Source organism: Crassostrea angulata, chromosome 1, assembly GCF_025612915.1.
Source record: "Crassostrea angulata isolate pt1a10 chromosome 1, ASM2561291v2, whole genome shotgun sequence".
Classification (NCBI taxonomy): domain Eukaryota; kingdom Metazoa; phylum Mollusca; class Bivalvia; order Ostreida; family Ostreidae; genus Magallana; species Magallana angulata.
Window position 1 is genome coordinate 27,313,525 of NC_069111.1, and position 18,130 is coordinate 27,331,654.

General features: G+C 34.6%; 2 protein-coding genes across 3 annotated transcripts; one reads left to right on the forward strand and one right to left on the reverse strand.

The window, feature by feature from the left end:
* The first annotated feature begins 1,754 nt into the window (after positions 1-1,754).
* On the forward strand, positions 1,755-10,244 carry LOC128158044 (uncharacterized). Its single transcript, XM_052820721.1, has 10 exons — positions 1,755-1,895; positions 2,052-2,180; positions 3,845-4,045; positions 4,519-4,842; positions 5,130-5,288; positions 6,903-6,962; positions 7,056-7,145; positions 8,758-8,867; positions 9,407-9,572; positions 9,872-10,244. Exons 1-10 carry the CDS (start codon positions 1,802-1,804, stop codon positions 10,006-10,008), a joined length of 1,470 nt encoding a protein of 489 aa, XP_052676681.1. The 5' UTR covers positions 1,755-1,801; the 3' UTR covers positions 10,009-10,244.
* A 320-nt stretch (positions 10,245-10,564) lies between these two features.
* On the reverse strand, positions 10,565-16,005 carry LOC128158028 (solute carrier family 45 member 4-like). 2 transcript variants are annotated; one of them, XM_052820710.1, is made up of 4 exons: positions 15,345-16,005; positions 13,030-14,515; positions 12,219-12,394; positions 10,565-11,512 (listed from the first exon to the last, which is right to left on the reverse strand). In XM_052820710.1, exons 2-4 carry the CDS (start codon positions 14,507-14,509, stop codon positions 11,291-11,293), a joined length of 1,878 nt encoding a protein of 625 aa, XP_052676670.1. In that variant the 5' UTR covers positions 14,510-14,515; positions 15,345-16,005; the 3' UTR covers positions 10,565-11,290. The 2 variants fall into 2 exon arrangements, with proteins under 2 accessions (XP_052676670.1, XP_052676662.1); XM_052820702.1 differs by lacking the exon at positions 15,345-16,005 and having other exon boundaries at positions 13,030-14,716.
* Between the last annotated feature and the right edge of the window lie 2,125 nt (positions 16,006-18,130).

The window sequence follows — 18,130 nt, forward strand, 5'->3', positions numbered from 1 at the left end:
TTGTCCATTAGAATAGTAATAAGTGCATGTACAATAAAAAAATTTCTGGTATGATTTCCTGAGCTTATGATTGATTTCTGCAATAACTCTACCAAACATGTGTCTTGAAACCAGAAAGGGAGAAATGTTTCCTTCCAAAAGACTTTGAATTGTGTTTTCAAATGTATCTAACTTGGATTTTAGTGTTGTGGCTTTATTAGCTTGAATTATCAAAATCTCTGACACATTAGCAAAAGAATGGTCTAATTCAAAGAACTTGTTATTAAATGCAGTGGTCATTTTCAACATAAAATTTGAATTGTCTTAAATTCTTAATTCTGCTGTCTGATAGAAAAATGAAAGATGATAAGTGGGCACGATGTTGCTCCTAAGCTTTTAATTAGCCATTTTTTCAGTATTACTGTTTAAAGAATTTATGTGACATTCTAATATATATTCTCTTACTCTACTTTGTACATTGCAAAAAGTACCTTGGACAATTAAAAAACGTTTTGGTATTTCAGTATGAAAAATGTGCAACCAATATTCTTTGGCTAACAAAAGTTTCAATTCTTCCTTGAAAATTACACCATAACTGATTCTTTGGATGATAATATCCATGGTAGGATCTACTGGGTTTGGGGAAATAAAGACACGAACAATGCGGTGATGTATATTTTGAAAACGCGAACCGCAGTATTCCATGGTATTCGAGCTTTCTAGCACTAATAACCTGTTATGTCTTAGTACAATGATGAAGGTCTATAATACCACATCAGTAATAACTTTTCTTCTTTAACCACATTTTGATTTTAAAGTAAAATTGCGCTAAAAAGATTAAAGTCTAGAATATTTTATGACTAGCCATGATGTAATTCATCACACATGTCTTGAACGTAACTCCTGAAATATCTATGTAAAAACTTACCAAAATAATGTTTTTTTTATTTACCTCCCTTTTTGAATATCTAAAATGCCACATTGACCTCTAAATCTTTTCCTATGCTTATACACAAAGTTTTGGCAAAGTAATCCCTTTAAACTAAAGGCAGTGTGTAAAACTATTGGCCATATAAGGAGCATTAAGAAAGCTTCATAACTTGAACTAATTTATGTTTTTGATCAAGACTTAATAATTTCTCTTTTAACAAATTTTTTATGGTACCCAGTTTAGTGAACTTCCGATTAATCATCTCTAGTACATCATCATCAAAACAAGTATCTGGTTCCCATGACTTGGAACCATCTTCCCATTCAACATAAATTTCCCTTCTCCCGTTTTTGAAACGACCTCTTAAAAACTTAAATTTTCAGTTTTTCTGAGGATCATATTCTCCGATTTCTGAAGATTCATCGGATCCCCCCCCCCCCCGAGTCTATGGAGTCTATGGACTCATCATTTAACCCTCGATTCTGATCCACAAGTAGTCGTATTATTTGCAAGGACACAAGGATAACGGATGGATGTTTTCTTCATTAAATACATAAAATAGTTTATTGCCCCCCCCCCCCAAATAAATTTAGTTGAAGTTTCTAAGGTCGATCAGATAGTTAACTTGTCGACCATCCGGGCTCCTTTAACCAAATAGACATTGCGTCCTGACTTGGGAATTAATAAAACTGCATCTTTTATTTATTTATATATTTATTTATTTTGCATGGTTTTTTGTGGGTTCAACCTTTATGTCCTTGAAAGTTTGAATTAATTTAAAAGTGCTCTACACGGGGAAATAAAACTCAAAACTGGAAAATCACGTGGCTGAGTCAATGCTTGTAAAGGAGGAAGTGAAAAAAAACAAGGCAGTGTAATACAGACGACGTTATGGCGAATATTTACACACATCTTTTGCTCTTAGTCGTTCATCTGATTGCATCTGCCGAACAGTTTGACCTTGTAGAAGAATTTTCTATCTTAAGTAAGTTATACGTAATTTAAACTGTTAAAGATTTGATCCATGCGTGAAATGTCGTTCCGTTAAGCAGGTAAAATTTTACATACTTATTATTCATAACTCTCTACACTATTTATTGTAGACGCTTGGTCATCCATGATTGAACGTATATATTTTCAGACGACCTGAACTCTTGCAGCAGTGTTGGCAGGAACTGTATAAACGAAACGAACCAATGTGAAGGTTCCTACGTCCCGGGGGTGTGCGGGAGCGACTCCGGTCTGAAATGCTGTTCCTCCAAGATAGACGGTCTGTATTTAACACTTCTAGATGTACATGTCAAGATTGACGGTCTCATTGGCGGATCCAGAGGGGGGTTCCGGGGGTCGGAACTCCCCCTTTCTCTGGGACATGTGAATTTTTTTGAAAACTTGAAATGCCTATTTAAAGACAATTTTTCCCATTTATAATTACAATACTGTAATTATCTCAATTAAATGCTTTTAAACTTGCTTATTTTAAGAACTTCGCACAACGTACCATAATTTACATGTATTTCTTATATGAAAAAAACCCTAACGATCTTTTTATCTAAAAAAAGTACTCCCCGTCAGCATCCGATGTTCACTTCCATGATTAAACACGTGGAAAATTTTTAAAAAATCATAAACTTATGCAGTATCGCTTAAAAACAAAGATTTATAATAACTTTTAAAATGTATTTTCTGCTCCATTTTTTTTTTTTAAAAAGTCGATTCTAGTTCACAGTTTTGAATTGACAAGCAATCGAGTAAAACGACGTTCAAGTACGAGTACACGCATATTTGCTTTACTTTTAAAAGCTGCTTTCAAATGTATTTTTTAGTTAATTAACTTAAGTAATTATGATAGAAAGGTTTTACTTCGTTACATACGAAAAATACAAAGAAAATTATACGAAAAATACAAAGAAAATTATATAATAGCTTGTCGTAATTAGTCTGAATTATACTTGTTTTTTCTTAGTGTATATTTCTAATAAGCATAGACGCGCGTTCTCATTGTTGGAGGTTTTTTAAGGCTAGAAATTATGCAAATCTCCCTTAATACCCAAACCAATACGCTAAATAATGCAGTGCACTCTGATTAAAATAGATATGAAAAAGATATTGACGAGATAAATGTTTATCAAATTACGCACGGAAAACGTTCAAAAGGCCTTGTTTAATGAAAAATAATGAATTTTGCACGTATTGATTTTCAACAATTGGAACCCCCCTTTTCCAAATTGCTGGATCCGCCTCTGGGTCTGTATTTAACACTTCTAGATGTACATGTCAAGATAGACGGTCTGTATTTAACACTTCAAGATGTACATGTCAAGATAGACGGTCTGTATCTAACACTTCTTGTCTATGTGTATATCAAATGTTCAGAAAGCGATGCTCATGATACATGTATATTGACCTATACAGTTCTTACTTTACTAAATTGACTTTTCACTCCCTATGGAGCATAGGCCACGGACAAACTGGACCATTGATCACAGAGTATATCATAAGTTATGTTTTAGTGTCTTTCTAACAGATCTAGTGAATAAATATAAAGATGTTAGGGAGCAAGTTATTTTCTACTGAAAAATCAATTATCTTTAGTTACCGAATCTATGTGTTGTTTTTTCTTTTCTTTTTGATTAGATTTGGCTTCTTTTTTGGGGGGTGGTGGGGGGGGGGGCAGGGTTCACATTCCACACATCACTTTAGAAAATTATGATCGCCCCTTTCCAAAAGGCACTTATTACATGTATATCCCCTATCATACCGGTATGAGGTCCTTCAGTAACAAAAATGTTTAATAACTCAACATGTAACGGTCAACCATAACGTTAAAATATATGTTCAATTTTTGTTAACTTAACTTTAAACGTATGCATGTCTAAACTTGACACATTAGCGCTGGCATAATTAATGATGAATCGCGATTTATTTATACAGTTCAGGACACTGGCGACTGCGTGGGCCTTCCAATTTTGTCACGTGACACATGGGGTGCGGCCGAACCAAAGCTCATTGAAAATATGACACTTCCGGTTACGATGTTTTTTATCCATCACACGGCCACTCAATCATGTGACAGCACTGACTCGTGTGGGAAGCTGATGAGAGCCATTCAACGATTCCATATGGACACCAGAGGTATATTCAAAATTCGTTCATAGTTATTTCTAATGCGCCCAAGGCCCTAGATTTAACATCACTGTTGATATATTTGTTAACGTTACATCCGCATTATCACATGTATTTCTATATATAGATATACTTTTTACCCAAAAATGTACTATAGCATAAAACATATCTTAATTCAACCAGTTGTACAAATTAGATGTTGACTGGTGGTCGGTCCAGTATAAAAATTGTTGGACTGCTAGGCCAAACGGAATGGCTGAGGTGCAAGTACAAGTAAGACACGAATGGCAGATTGATTCTTGAAATTATACTTGTATCTGTATTTATCAAACGGTTGCTGACTGGGATAGGGCCAACATATGGTATGATAGCAAATTCCTGTGTTCGGCTCCAGCAAATCATGTTATTTCCATACCCCTGTCAAAAACGTTTTAAATATGCAAAGCAATAGGTTGGTTTTATATATTTTATTTATTCTATAGGCTGGAATGACATTGCGTACAGTTTTCTTATTGGCGGCGATGGTAGAGTGTACGAGGGGCGTGGTTGGGATCGCGTGGGGTCTCATACTTTACATTATGACTATGTGTCATTGGCCGTCTCCTTCATGGGGAACTTCAACAATACAATGCCAGCACCAGCAGCACTAGCGGCCGCTAATAAACTTCTGAAGTGTGGCGTGCAGAGAAAAGCCATCACTCCGTCATACAGTCTGTATGGTCATCAAGACGTCAGAGCCACAGAGTGCCCTGGTTACACGTTATATAACGCAATCCGGAAATGGACTCACTACAACGTCACAACAGGTAAACCAAATTAGAAGATTAGAATAAGTGTATACTGCATATATGGCCATGGTTAACACATTTATGACCAATTAATTTTTGTTGAATATTTCATAAATAAAATCTACTGTTAATGTGTACTCAGATTTAATTCATTCACGATTTGTCTCTTTTGCATAAGATTTGAACAGAAATTAACTAAATACACCAATGTTCCTAAACGTACAGTGTATATAGAATTGCTGTTGAATTCTTTTGATACCACGTGATTATGAAAAATCATAATGTACAATGATATTACTTTAAAGACAAAGATGGGCCTTGCTTGCAAAAGAAAGGTCTGTGTGGACCAGATTACCTCCCTTGTGATGGGGAATATCAGAAAGGACTGTGTAATGGGAATCCTCAAAGACAATGCTGTGTTCCGAAAACGGAAGTGCTCATTCCGAAACCAGGAATTAAAAATGGTAATCATTTTCACATTACAATTATAAAAACATTTCCTTTAATTGTTATGGTTGACTCAACAAACGCGGAAGGGTTACAATTAATTTTGTAGATCTTCGCTAAGTGAATGAGATTTGAAGATTTTAAGGAAAATATTTCAATTTTCCGTACTAATTTGCATGTACCGGTATTTCTCATGTACTTTCATCATCTCGAATAAAACATAACCTCATTTTTCTATGATATTTATTATTTTGTGCATTGACGCCCGATACACGTAGGCGCTCATCACAAAATTCCTTCACTTTCAAAATACCATAACACTTTTACGCCCATTCAAATCAAACCAATTATCAAATCTTCACGAAGTTTTGTCTACCTGACAAGCACCTTGTCAATACCACTTAAATCATGCATCATGTATGCATCTTTGCAACATTCTGGTATGATCAAAGTCTTAAGAATGAATCATTTCATTCTCGGGTAAAAAAAAATCGACTTTCTCGTGTCGTTCGGAATCGTCAGAATGAATACTAATTGAACATACTCTACCCGTAATCTCTTTCGAACACGAACCAACCCCGTCTTCCTCATGAATATTCATCATTACCACGAAAGAAAATCTTTTCGTTCAAACGAAAAAAATATATTTCTTATGTACTTCAATCTCGAATAAAACATAACATTGGCGCACCATTTTTATAATATTTATTATTTTGTGCAATAACGTCCGATACAGAACAAAAGAACGGTATAAGCAATGTTCACAATCCCAAATTTAATGAATCTAACAATTAGCTAGATTCTAATTTTATCTATGATATATCCATCATTGCAGTTTGCCCACATCCCATGTATTTTAAACAATCTATCAGATATACCGCAATTAGCACACACAGTAGCATTCCCAGCCCTTAAACTGTGTTTTCAATCTAAATCACTACGTTCAAACATAAAAATATAATCATATTTAATTCTCTGTCATCGTCATATTTTTCATGATATCTCACTCCCTCGAATTTTTTTTTAATTCAATGATGAAGAAAAATCATGAGAATGAACATACGATTATATTAAATGATTAATTCTATTACAAAATCGTTTAAAATCTTTTATATATATTTAGAAAACTTTGATGGAAAGAAACCGGTAAACATTAACTTCGTAATTTGCTTAAGTAGAATTGAAAAAAGATTGCATTATATAAATAGTGCCTGTTTGGGAGGGTAAGAGTTGAAATTGACACCCAGAGAAAACCATTGTCAACCGACGCGAAGCGGAGGTTGACAATGGTTTTCGAGGGGTGTCAATTTCAACTGTTATCCTCCCAAACAGGCACTATTTATTTTGTTATACTGAATGTCTTTTTTAAAACTTTTAAGAAAATTTTACTGCTTTTATATAGGAATAACGTGAATTCTACAGCGAACCGTACGCGCATAATTTTCGCGCATGTAACATTTTTTAATGTTACCCGTTGCTAAGTGCGTTGCTAACGCTGAGGGTAATAGAAAATATTATTAACTGCGTCTTAACCAATCAGATTTCAGTATTTAACATGAAAGTATAACAATCTATATTAACACCTGTCGTTCGGTACAATAAACACTAAACATTGAATTGATTGTTTACAGGAGTTGTTGACTGCTTTGGGAACATTATGTTGTTACACCCTACTGGAAGGAAATCTGGAGGTAAAGTCTAAGACTTTTTTTTCACATCAACGGTAAAACAATAAAGTTATCCTTTTCGGGACATTAAAAAAGTTTGATTTCATGTTTTTTTAGGGGTAGCAGAGTCCAGACGGGAACTTGACGCCCATATGAATCTTGCGGCAAAATACAAAGACTGCTTCAAACAGATTGGAGCCGAAATGTGTATGTCTTATTGGTCTCTCTGAGCAACATTATTAAAATATCAACGACTAGTATCCTCTGTATTTCACATACATGTAACTATTGTTTCTAATATCTTCCTTTAAATAAACAAACCGCTTTTTGACCAGCGTTTGACCTCCATAAATTAAATTAAAAAAAAAAACAATATAGATTGACTTGCATCATGGATTAAAGTAAAAATTAATGTTAAGATTTTGCATTGTTTTGAAACGGATTTCCTCTTCTACTTCGCCGTTTGTCAGCTTAGTTAGAAACCTACCATGTATGGCTGCTCAGAAACTATTGAGATAACCCCAAAACTAGTATATTATTCTCTCTAAGTGACGAATTTTAGTGAAAATTGGCATAAACATTAAACAAACCCGAAAAAGCAATGCTTAAAAATATTTAACATTTTAATTTACAACGGTACGGCGTTCATATTAAACATAAAACGTATTTTTGTATTTTTTACAACGAGGGTTGTTCGGAAATTATTGGGACATTTTCTCTTATTCTTTTAGTAAAAAAGATAAACTCTTGAAATTTTACCAAAACGTAAATCAGGATAGAGTTTATCAATGTGAAAAGTTTCTTGTTCATGGCATGAATAGATCATATCTAGTAAGCTGACCAACGTGCCTTCGTCCTGTAACCCGGTGCAACTGCAAACTTTTCGCAACGTCATTTTAACGCTTCTTATTGCTCCCATGTTTTAAACACCTTACAAACGAACTGAAATAAGAATTATTCTTTATTTCTAATCTTTTGTTTTAATTTCCAGATGTCATCATTTACATTTTCTCTCATTCTTGTTTTTTTAGAGAAAAAATCGAGTTATTTTTACCTGAAAGTCTTATTACTGTGAATGTCTCCTGCAGTCATTTTTTTTTTTACATATTTTACATGTAGAACTGTTGACAACAGTTAGTGTGTCAAAAGTTGTTAATTAATCCCTTTGGCCTAATTCTAGTTAAACAATCAGTGAAAAAAAATATGATGATCTGAAGTTCTATTCCTTGTCTTGTCATCGGATAGTTTTTTACGCAATTGCGTGGCTTTAAAAGGTCTTCTTCTGAGATTTCCACCAGTTTAATGGTTTTCGTTGCGCCGCCTTGACGTGAAAATTCAATGTAAAGTCGTTGTCAGATTTTTTTTGTTTAGTAAATATATGTTTACCATATCCGTATTTTAACTCGAACATCAGTGAAACTTAATCAACAGTTAGTCGCAAAGAATAGCAGAATGAACATATTTAATTTGATTTCTTTTATCATTAACTGTAATTCTATGGACACTTAGTTGTTCAATCTCCGAGTTCATGGCTGCGCCGGGTACCGCGACCACCGACTTGTTTATCTACTATCGTAAACAAAATATTAAATATTTTTTAAATATTACTTTGTTTTATTATTTGTTGGTGTTTCTTCAGTGTCTTTGCCAATTTTCACCAAAATTCCTAACTTAGAAAAGAAAATAATCGATTTGTCTTAATAATTTCCGAACAACCCTCGTATAATATTCAGCCAAATTCCTAGACCTACGCCATCCTTTTATTATTGATTCACCTACAACTGTGCTACATTTAAACATTAATTTGACTATTCTCTAGGTTTACACCCAGCTGTTATAGCAGGCATAGCAAGTCGGGAGTCTAACTTTGGCTTCTCTCTGACCCCTGATGGCTGGGGAGATCACCACAACGCTTACGGAATAATGCAGGTGGGGGACATACAAGGGGAATGACGGGTCAATTTCAAACTGTAACGTTTAACTCCTAAAAATTATACTATTTCGTTGATTCATACGGGTATAACGGTTGTCCTTTTTGAGGAATAAATTGCGAGTAGAATGGAGATTTTCGAAAATATATAGTCCTTAAAAATTTGTTAGAAGAACAGTACATGTATGTTTTCTGCGTGCATGCGATGAATGGAAGAGCCAAGAAAAAACCTTCATTACCTTTTTAATCTATAATTAGAAAATGTTCAGGAAGAGTAATATGCGTTTGTAAAGTAGATTTTGTAAAGAAGTTCAAGAGTCTTTGATTGTATTCACACGCAAGAAAATGGCTTTTATTAATTAAAACACCAAATTTAAAAAGGTTAATTGAAGATATTATAATATCTTTATATGACAATGATAAAGTCTAAGTGTTTCTCCTTAAAAATACCCAGTGGATGTACGTGTGTATTTTAGAGAGATACGTGATATTTATGCATGTAAAAAGAAGTAACTGTTATTATCATCATTATCTGCAGTGTGATGTACGTAAGTGCCCAGTCTGTCGCTTTGGCTTGACGTGCACTCAGTACAAGTTTGATAGCTGTGACCACATTGGTATGATGACGCAATATGTCCTCATACCCCTCATCCGAGATGTTGTCAGCAAGTTTCCAAACTGGTTACCAGAGCAACACATACAAGGTACTTTGGACACCACATCAAAAGTTTCTTAAGACATAATTTTTCTTTAAGATAAATACAGTCTTTAGTTTGTGATTAAAGCAATCGTGTGGATAAGATGTGTTATAGTTAAATATTTTGCGCATACAATTAAACCGAATCAATAAAGAAAAAAAATATCTTTTTTGTCTAATGCCTTTTGGCTCTGTTTGATGAGTGGATATTCTTCCATACGGATCCTGAAAGGCTAACATTTCTTTTTTAAATTTCGGCGTTGGTTCTCTTATGGCAAAATATGGTCACTTTCTTTAATTTTTCAGGAGGAGTTGCTGCCTACAACTTTGGAATAGGAAATGTAAGGTCGTGGGCGAACCTTGACGTTGGAACTACGGACGGGGACTACAGCAATGACGTCATTGCTCGTGCTCAGTGGCTAGTGATTGGTTATAACTGGTAGAGAAAGTGATATCAGACAATGCAATTTGATGCAGAATGGATATATATTTTTTTTTTTGTTTTTTTTTTTCATTGTTATTGATCTGCAGATTAAACTGTGCTTGAAATGACGTTTTCTAAAAGATATCAGTTCTCACAAAATTCTTCGGTATATTGTCCGTTACGTATTAATGCACGTTAAATGGTTAGAATTTATGCAAGTTTTGCACCAACACGTTAACAATGTTCAAGGCGTTGTATATACCCCACTAGGGGCATTGAAGACAAAAGAATTTCATTAAGGTAGAATATTAGTTTTTGGCCTGTATGCATCGTTTTTAGTATAAATTTCACGATGAAAGTCAATATTGTGCTTCCATTCTATAAACACGACAGGTGTAGGTTTCCGAATTAAGCTGCGCAGCATTTTATACCAAAGTCTTCGATAATTCACTATTCTAAAATGCAAATTATAGGTATGAATGGGTCTTGACTCTATCCTAAAAGTACTTTTGTTTAAAGAATGAGTTTTCATTTATATTTTTCATTATTGATTTATTAAAATGGAGTCTAGACCCATAATGAATCAAATTCGTGGTTTTTACCAAAACCATTTTACTTCACTAATTAATGTCAAACAGTTAAAGATATTCCCCTTTACTCTAATGTGGCTAATCTACATATTGTAATTAACGTAGCTCACTGCGATACGCGGAGGCTCGTAGTCCATCCTTCTCGATTGAGAGGGTGTTCGAATCGTATAGACGGCGGCGTTTTATTTTTAACTCATTTGCTTTAAAGTAAAACATTTTTGGCTTTTTTACTGGATTATTATGAAAAAAATATCCAATACCATTCATATAATGATAATAATTACGTAATATTCATAATCTGTACACACAATGTTGGATAAAAATTGCGCTAGCTCAATTATGAGATCATGCTCTAATGTTTAAAATGCAAACAAATAAAACAAAGAAAATAAGACTAGTACCAAGTACATGAATTAATGTATATTATTTATTTGTCAGAGAATGCAGTGCTGTATTATACATGTACATGTACTGATGCACACTTTGAAAAGTAAAGATTTTTTATATGTTCATATGCCATTTCAAACTCCTGGGCACGAGGGGATTTGTCAGGCCTTGTACGCTCTTGTCCTTTTGCCATAAACTATCAAGTCAAATTATAATTGTTTATCCTAGAAATGAGAAACTCTAGTTTTGCAAATGTACAGTAACAGCATGGAGAGCATGGAGTTCAAATCAACAGTGACTATCATCGATTAGTGTACCAGTTCTTCATAAGTCTAAATAGAGGACTTGAGTTGCAGACAGAGAACCAAGAAAGCTGAAAAGGGCTGCCAGAAATACCACGGCGACGGTACTTCCGGTGGCGTCTACTACAGATCCCACAAAGGTCGACAGCACAAACTGCGCCACAAACACCATGCTACTGACGATGGCCACGTCCGTCCCAAGTCCCCGGATCTTGTTTTCTTCGCTCAAATTTTCGAGAGAAAACTAGATAAAAAGGAAAATATTAATTAATTTTAATAAAAATCAAGTTTTATTTATAAAAACTGTTTATAAATCATATTACTTAGCATATAATTTTCTTCTACACTCTTCTTATCAAATTCAGTATGCCGCAGAGTATCCGACTGTGATACTAACCGTGCGGTTTCAACGCTTTTATTTGCTTTGAATCATCAATTAAAAGAGAGTTGATAATTATAATGCTTTAACATTAACTAGATATAATGCAATTAATTTGAAACTCAAACCTGACTAATAAAACAAGAACAAAATAAACATACAAGTTTTATTGAATTATGAATAACTTATCTTTATACTGGCTATTAGCTACGGTAAGGTAAAGAGCGTGGCGTACATATACCTGCATGGTCTTTGCGCTTTGGTATGCTACATATAGCTGGATATACATGTACGATCATGTAATGTTAGGTAAATTACTAGTAGCATGGCGTACATTAACCTGGCCTTTGGTATGATATTTGGCTACACTTACCTTGCCTTTGGTATGGTAGTTGGCTACTTTTACCTGGTCTTTGTTATGGTAGTTGGCTACACTTACCTGTTCTTTGGTATGATAGTTGGCTACACTTACCTGTTCTTTGTCATGGTAGTTGGCTACACTTACCTGTTCTTTGTCATGGTAGTTGGCTACACTTACCTCGTCTTAGGTATAATAGTTGGCTACACTTACCTGTTCTTTATTATGGTAGTTGGCTACTATCATGTAGGGTAAGGTAAATAGTGTGGCGTACATGACCCCAGCAGTAGGAGAGAGGAGAATCACAGTGACAGGACTCAGGGTAGCCGCCATAATGACCATACCAACAGTGTAGACAAGTTGTCCACCGATATATACCTTCTTTGCTCCTTCAAAATAGACGTTAATAAAAGTTAATGTGGTGGATACAGGTTCCAAAGTTTATGAGGTACATTGTTTTTCGTGGAAATTCGTGGATTTTGTAAAACACAAAGTTTAAAGTTTTGTTTTCTTATTTCGTTTTCTAACCTTTTCGGTTTCTGGTATTCACATCAATCGAAACTTAATCTACATTACTTGGTGCCAAACGGATTATTTATATTCTAAAATCCGAGTTCATTAATTTTAAATTACACATATTAATGAAAGGGGATATGAACCCATTCATAAATTAAATACTAGTAATTGACTTTGAGTACCTCATGAAGTCTATTTTGAAAGGTGTTGGTTGAATGTTGAATCACCATATGACATTTTGGGAAAAAGTTTTTCAAAAACAGTTAATAAGAACCATCATATCTGGTGTTATATATACATGTTAGGAACACAACAAGAAAAAAAAAAGAAGAAAGACGCTGGAGGAATGAAACAATATTGACGGGTGGGAGAGAAAAAATAGTCTTTTTTCCAGTTGTAACGTGAATTGCTTTTAATTTCTTAATATATTTTCTAGCTTCAATTGGGTTATATTTTAAAATACAATTTACTTACAAAGAAAAAATAACAAAAGCAATATTTTATTTACCGAATTTTTCAACCAGTCCCTCAACAAACATTGCGTACACTGCGCATGACAGAGAATACAACGCCATTCCGAAGGAACCAAGACGAACTCCGTCATTGTAGAGTTGATGTAAGTGACTCAACTTTGGCGCTTTTGGGTCTCCACCGTAAACCGCTTGTCCAACAAAGTCAGTAAAATACAAGGAGTAACAGATGAGAGCCATCCAGCAAAACAAATTAGTCAAGCACAGAATAAACAGTGACCTGGGCATTCGAATTATTGAAACAAAATACGTTTTTAATTTCACCTCGTTCAACAAAGAAGCTAGATTTGAATTTTGTAAAGAAGGTTGTTGAGCAGGAATCTCTTGTTCCTCTGTACCGGACTGGTTTGTTTTTGTCCGTGCTTCTGAAGTGTTGGAACCGTCTGTCGATCCATAATGGACTGAGTCTGACGTGTGTATATTGCCCTCTTCGCGTTGATCATGCTGATATTCATCTCCCTCGTTTGTAAATTTCCTGTACTTTGCCTTTTTCATAGTTTTCGTGGAATTTTGTAAATCCTCAGCTGATAGCTCATGCAAAGAAATTTCCTTAAAACTTGTTAGTGTGATAAAGAGACATATAATGAAAAATACCGTAACTGCGGAAAAAACGACCATCACATGTTGTTCTAAAGACCACCCTTTTGCGTGCTTTAAATCCCAGTTTATTCCTCCTAAAACGTAGCCTACGCATCCACCAAGTCCTGCCATGATAGAAAACGTGCTGAGTCCTCTGGAATGGTCCTCGGGGATGCTTACGTCCAGGAGATAGGCTCTGCTTGGAGACTGAGCTGCGTCACAGCTAAAATCCAAAAGAACTACTCCGATTATAGTGACAACAATCCCTTTTGTGTGGTCTTCATGATATTGAGAGATCTCCGAGTCATTCTTGCTCTGATATAAATCTGATTTGTTAAAAGATGAATTGCTCAAATTCAGTTTCCCTTCAAAATTTACAGTACTCCAAAGTGAAATATTGGAGTCATTGTTAAAATCATCGTCGATTTGGTCACCCATGAGTTTTCCTAACATTTTGCCATTGGGAACAATGATTAATCCAAGAACAATTCCAGTTGCCAGAAAAATGATAAATGGGCGTCGACGACCGATTTTCAATTTACAGTGGTCACTTAGAGAACCTAAAAGGGGTACCAGCAGAATTCCCAAAAGTGGACTTAAACACCAAACAAGTGACATAAACGCTGCTGGTACACCGAGTTTTAGCAAAATTGGGCTAACAAAAGCAGTTTCTGCAGCATAACAGAATTCGATTCCGCAAACCACGGCACTGAGACGTATGAAGTCTAACAAAGATTTCTTCTTTCCTAAATAAGAAAAGTCGTCTCCTTGTTTTACTAAGGATGCCACGCCCGATCCAAAATTCTGAACCACCGGCTCTGCTCTAGCCCGGATCCTCTTCGCTGCCTGGATGGTGGATGTTAATAACCCAATGGACATTATTATCTGTAAAGATCAAGTTACAGAACTTTAAAACTCTTTTTATTTCCCTTTTTCCTAGTAAATGAAAGTGTATTCTGAATTACTCCCTTTTTTGTAGTAAATGAAAGCGGACTTTTATATCCCTTTCCCTAGTAAACGAAAGTGTTCAAAGCGTGAGGATATCCCACGGTTAAATCATTCATCTTTGTTTCTGTTTTATAGGATAGAATTCCAGGGTCGATGCTGAACAGTTAAATGGTTAAGACAACCAAGTAGCAATTACTAAATATGAAGCCAATTTACTGGGACACGGCTAATCGGATCTACTCTATCGAAATATCTCGACAGCATTATCAATCAAAACAGACACAGTGAATTAATCATTTGCCTATTTATGGTTCGCACTGGTCGGATCTTTGATCAGGATGCATCGTCCGAGGCTTAACCCTCTTTATTCATTAGATCGTCAGCTACCATTGCCTGCAATTTGGCATTCCACTACTCGTCATGTAAAGGAAACAAGACACTTTGTGTGATTTTCTTGAGTAGATATGGCAAAATCAATTCCACATTGATGAATTTGTAATGTAGTTTGTTTTCTTAATATAGGTGTTGTTTCAATACTATGCCGATAAAATTATCGATAATATTAAAATGTCTGTTATAAAAATGAACATATTTTACCCCACTTATAAAACATATGAGTTTGATGCATAACCACTTAAAGTTGATATAATTTTAATATGATATATTATGCTGGTTGATATATCATTTTTTATAAGTTTCAAATAAAAAAAAATACAATGTTGTACCTCTTTTACCGTAAATCTGATTTAAAAAAAACACAACTTACCTTCCTTTGGTGTAAACTATTTCTTGGATGACAAAATCGTGATAGACACACTGAATACCAAATGTCTCGTGTAATTTGATATATTTCTATTTAAGCCAAAGACTAGAACTTGTGAGCAAGCATGCAATGAAATGTGAGAACTTAAGAAGAAGGCGATAGAGCTCAATATATACGTTATAGAACCGAAATCAATATCCATCTGCGCATAGAGTAGCGCGTACCCGCTTAGTTATGGCCGAGAGATTTCTAATTTAAAGATGTTTCCTGAAAAGTGTGTGCAAAATGTCTTCTGCAGGTGCTAATTGATTGTATTTCTGTCTATCAACAGGCTCCTTTCTTTGATGCAAAAGAAAATTGATTAAGAACTTTGGCCATGATTTGACACATTGCAATCCAATTCTTGTTCATCCTGTCAAGTTGGACATTAAATTTAGAAGATTTCTCTCTTGTGAGGTTCTTGATTAACTAATCGGGGTTTTAACGTGACTGTTTGAAGGAGTCAAAATGTCGATTACATAATTTCATCACCCAATATTGATGTACATATCTCTCTTTTAATACTATTTTACTAAAATACTAAAACAAACGATAGGAAACGGAGAGTACAAATACTTGCAATCTAATTGAAATTAGATCTCTGATCCGCTCCTAATTGATCGCTACACAAAGATCTTTGTGTAGCGAACTATAGGAGCGGATCAAAGATCTAATTTTAATTAGATTGGAATAGTTGATCCCTTGACGTTACTCGGGTGTCTTCGATACTAGTATTACGTAAACAATCCCTTTTCGGGGATTTGATGTTGAGCCGATCTACAAAACCAAATGCTCATCGAATTTATTATTGAATAATGCGGCAGATGACCATTGTCGAAGAATGCCCCCAAAAGTATCCGCATCTTCAAAACAGAGTATTTTTGTGTTATAGAAATAATTTAATACATTCCATTGAAGGAATAAAAATCAAAATTTTGAAAGAATCGGTATATCGGTACATTAAAAGGATTTTTAACTCCTTCAGAATAATGAATGACAATACATAATAATGTTAGTATTAAAATATCCAAATTTATATAACGTTAATATTGGAATATCACCATACAAAATGTCATAAATCTTTGTAAATATGAATAAATCATTGTCTCCCTATAAGGCAAGGTTGCAAATATACGTCTGAACGTTTGGAGCTTGAATTTAAGAATCCAATTAATTATTAATTAGTAATCTTCAAAAAACATGTACATATACTTAATTAAACTTATTCACTATAGATCCAGTTTTGGAGATATATTCGAGAATGACATTTATAGAAATAAATGATTTCATCCAGCTTAAGTTAAACTTATCTTATTTGCACAAGTGAATAGACAAAACCGGAAGCTGCAAAATGATCTCTTAAATGAACACATTGTATTATAAATTGTTGTTTTAAATCTTTTCCTTAATTATTGTGTTTCTTGGCCAGCCGGTTAAAAAACTTACCTTGAAGTGGCGTACCGCCATTATTTTTGCATTGATTTCGATAGAGACGTTAATATGAGTTGGTTACAGACAAGAGATGATTTTTTTGGTGGGGGAGGGGGGGGGGGGGGAGTGGGTGTAAATTTAAGTTTAAAAGTACGAGGGTAGGGTGGTGTATATTCACTGTCCTGTCCACAAGTACATGTGGAACATGTAAATGAAGTAGAAATAAAAGTAAATTGTATCTTAATATATTTTGGAAAAACGATAAAAGGGGTTGGGGTAATGCTTAGAAGTAGCTTGTCCTGACCACTAACTAAGTGTAAATATAACCACATAGAACCCACTATCTAACTATTCCTAATCAAACGCAAGGATTAATATTCGTGTAACATCGCAGAAGCATACCTTGCAGATTTTACAATCTCACTTATATTTTTCTGAAAGTTGTGAACTTATAGCAAATTGAAGTATAGTGCTTGCGATTTCATATTCTTGCTATTTGACACAAAACAGCGGATTCGCAGAATAAAGAATACCCGGTAAAATTTCAAAAATCTATTGTATCAGCTATGTTACTCACTGAGTTAAACATTACAAAGTAAACAAAAATAAATCAGGTTCAAGAGATGAAAATGTGGCAATAAACATGGGATATACTAAGTAGTTGAATATACTCGTACAGTTCCATCCTGGGGCGAATTAAAATTAGTCTTAACTAAATCTCACTCATATATGTACTATTATAGAATCTCTTTCATACCTAAGAAAAAACAATCACATGCGAGATAAAAATCAATATTTATGGTGGGGGTACACTGTTTACATTTAATCTCCGTACACTTCCAGCCTCGCCCAACATTTGAAGGCCTTTAGAATACACAAGCGTATATAGGTACATGTATTGAATAGGTTGAAATGTATTTGCTATCCCTCATAGCCAAACTTATTGTTGTTTTGTTTATTTATCAATCATATGATTAAGTGTCCTTATTCAGCTTTGAAGGTGTTTAAGCTACCGTAATTTACATGCTTCCCTGTCACAGATTATGATGCGGGTATTTATCATAAGAACTGTGAGAACACAGCGTCTCTTATATACAAATAAATATTATACGTGGATCTAGAAGCCGGGGGCGGGGAGGAGGGGGGAGGGTTATACAGGCATTCCAGCTCCGCCATGGAGAATTCAAACTTTTTAAAACACTGGCCATATGCCTCGGACTCCCTCTACCCCTGGCAGACAAAATGATAAATTATTCTTTATTCCGATCAAAAAAAATCTTGATCTGTGTTTAAACGCTGTTGTGATATCATTCCTTTGT

Bases quoted from the DNA above. Each gene is read 5' to 3' on its own strand.
- LOC128158044 (XM_052820721.1), top strand. From the start codon at position 1,802: ATGGCGAATATTTACACACATCTTTTGCTCTTAGTCGTTCATCTGATT. The intron at 2,181-3,844 runs GTCTGTATTTAA...TTATTTATACAG, and splicing joins CTGTTCCTCCAAGATAGACG to TTCAGGACACTGGCGACTGC. The intron at 4,843-5,129 runs GTAAACCAAATT...ATTACTTTAAAG, and splicing joins TCACTACAACGTCACAACAG to ACAAAGATGGGCCTTGCTTG.
- LOC128158028 (XM_052820710.1), bottom strand. From the start codon at position 14,509: ATGTCCATTGGGTTATTAACATCCACCATCCAGGCAGCGAAGAGGATC. The intron at 12,395-13,029 runs GTAAATAAAATA...TCTATTTTGAAG, and splicing joins GGGACTGGTTGAAAAATTCG to GAGCAAAGAAGGTATATATC. The intron at 11,513-12,218 runs GTAAGTGTAGCC...CTTTTTATCTAG, and splicing joins ACTACCATAATAAAGAACAG to TTTTCTCTCGAAAATTTGAG.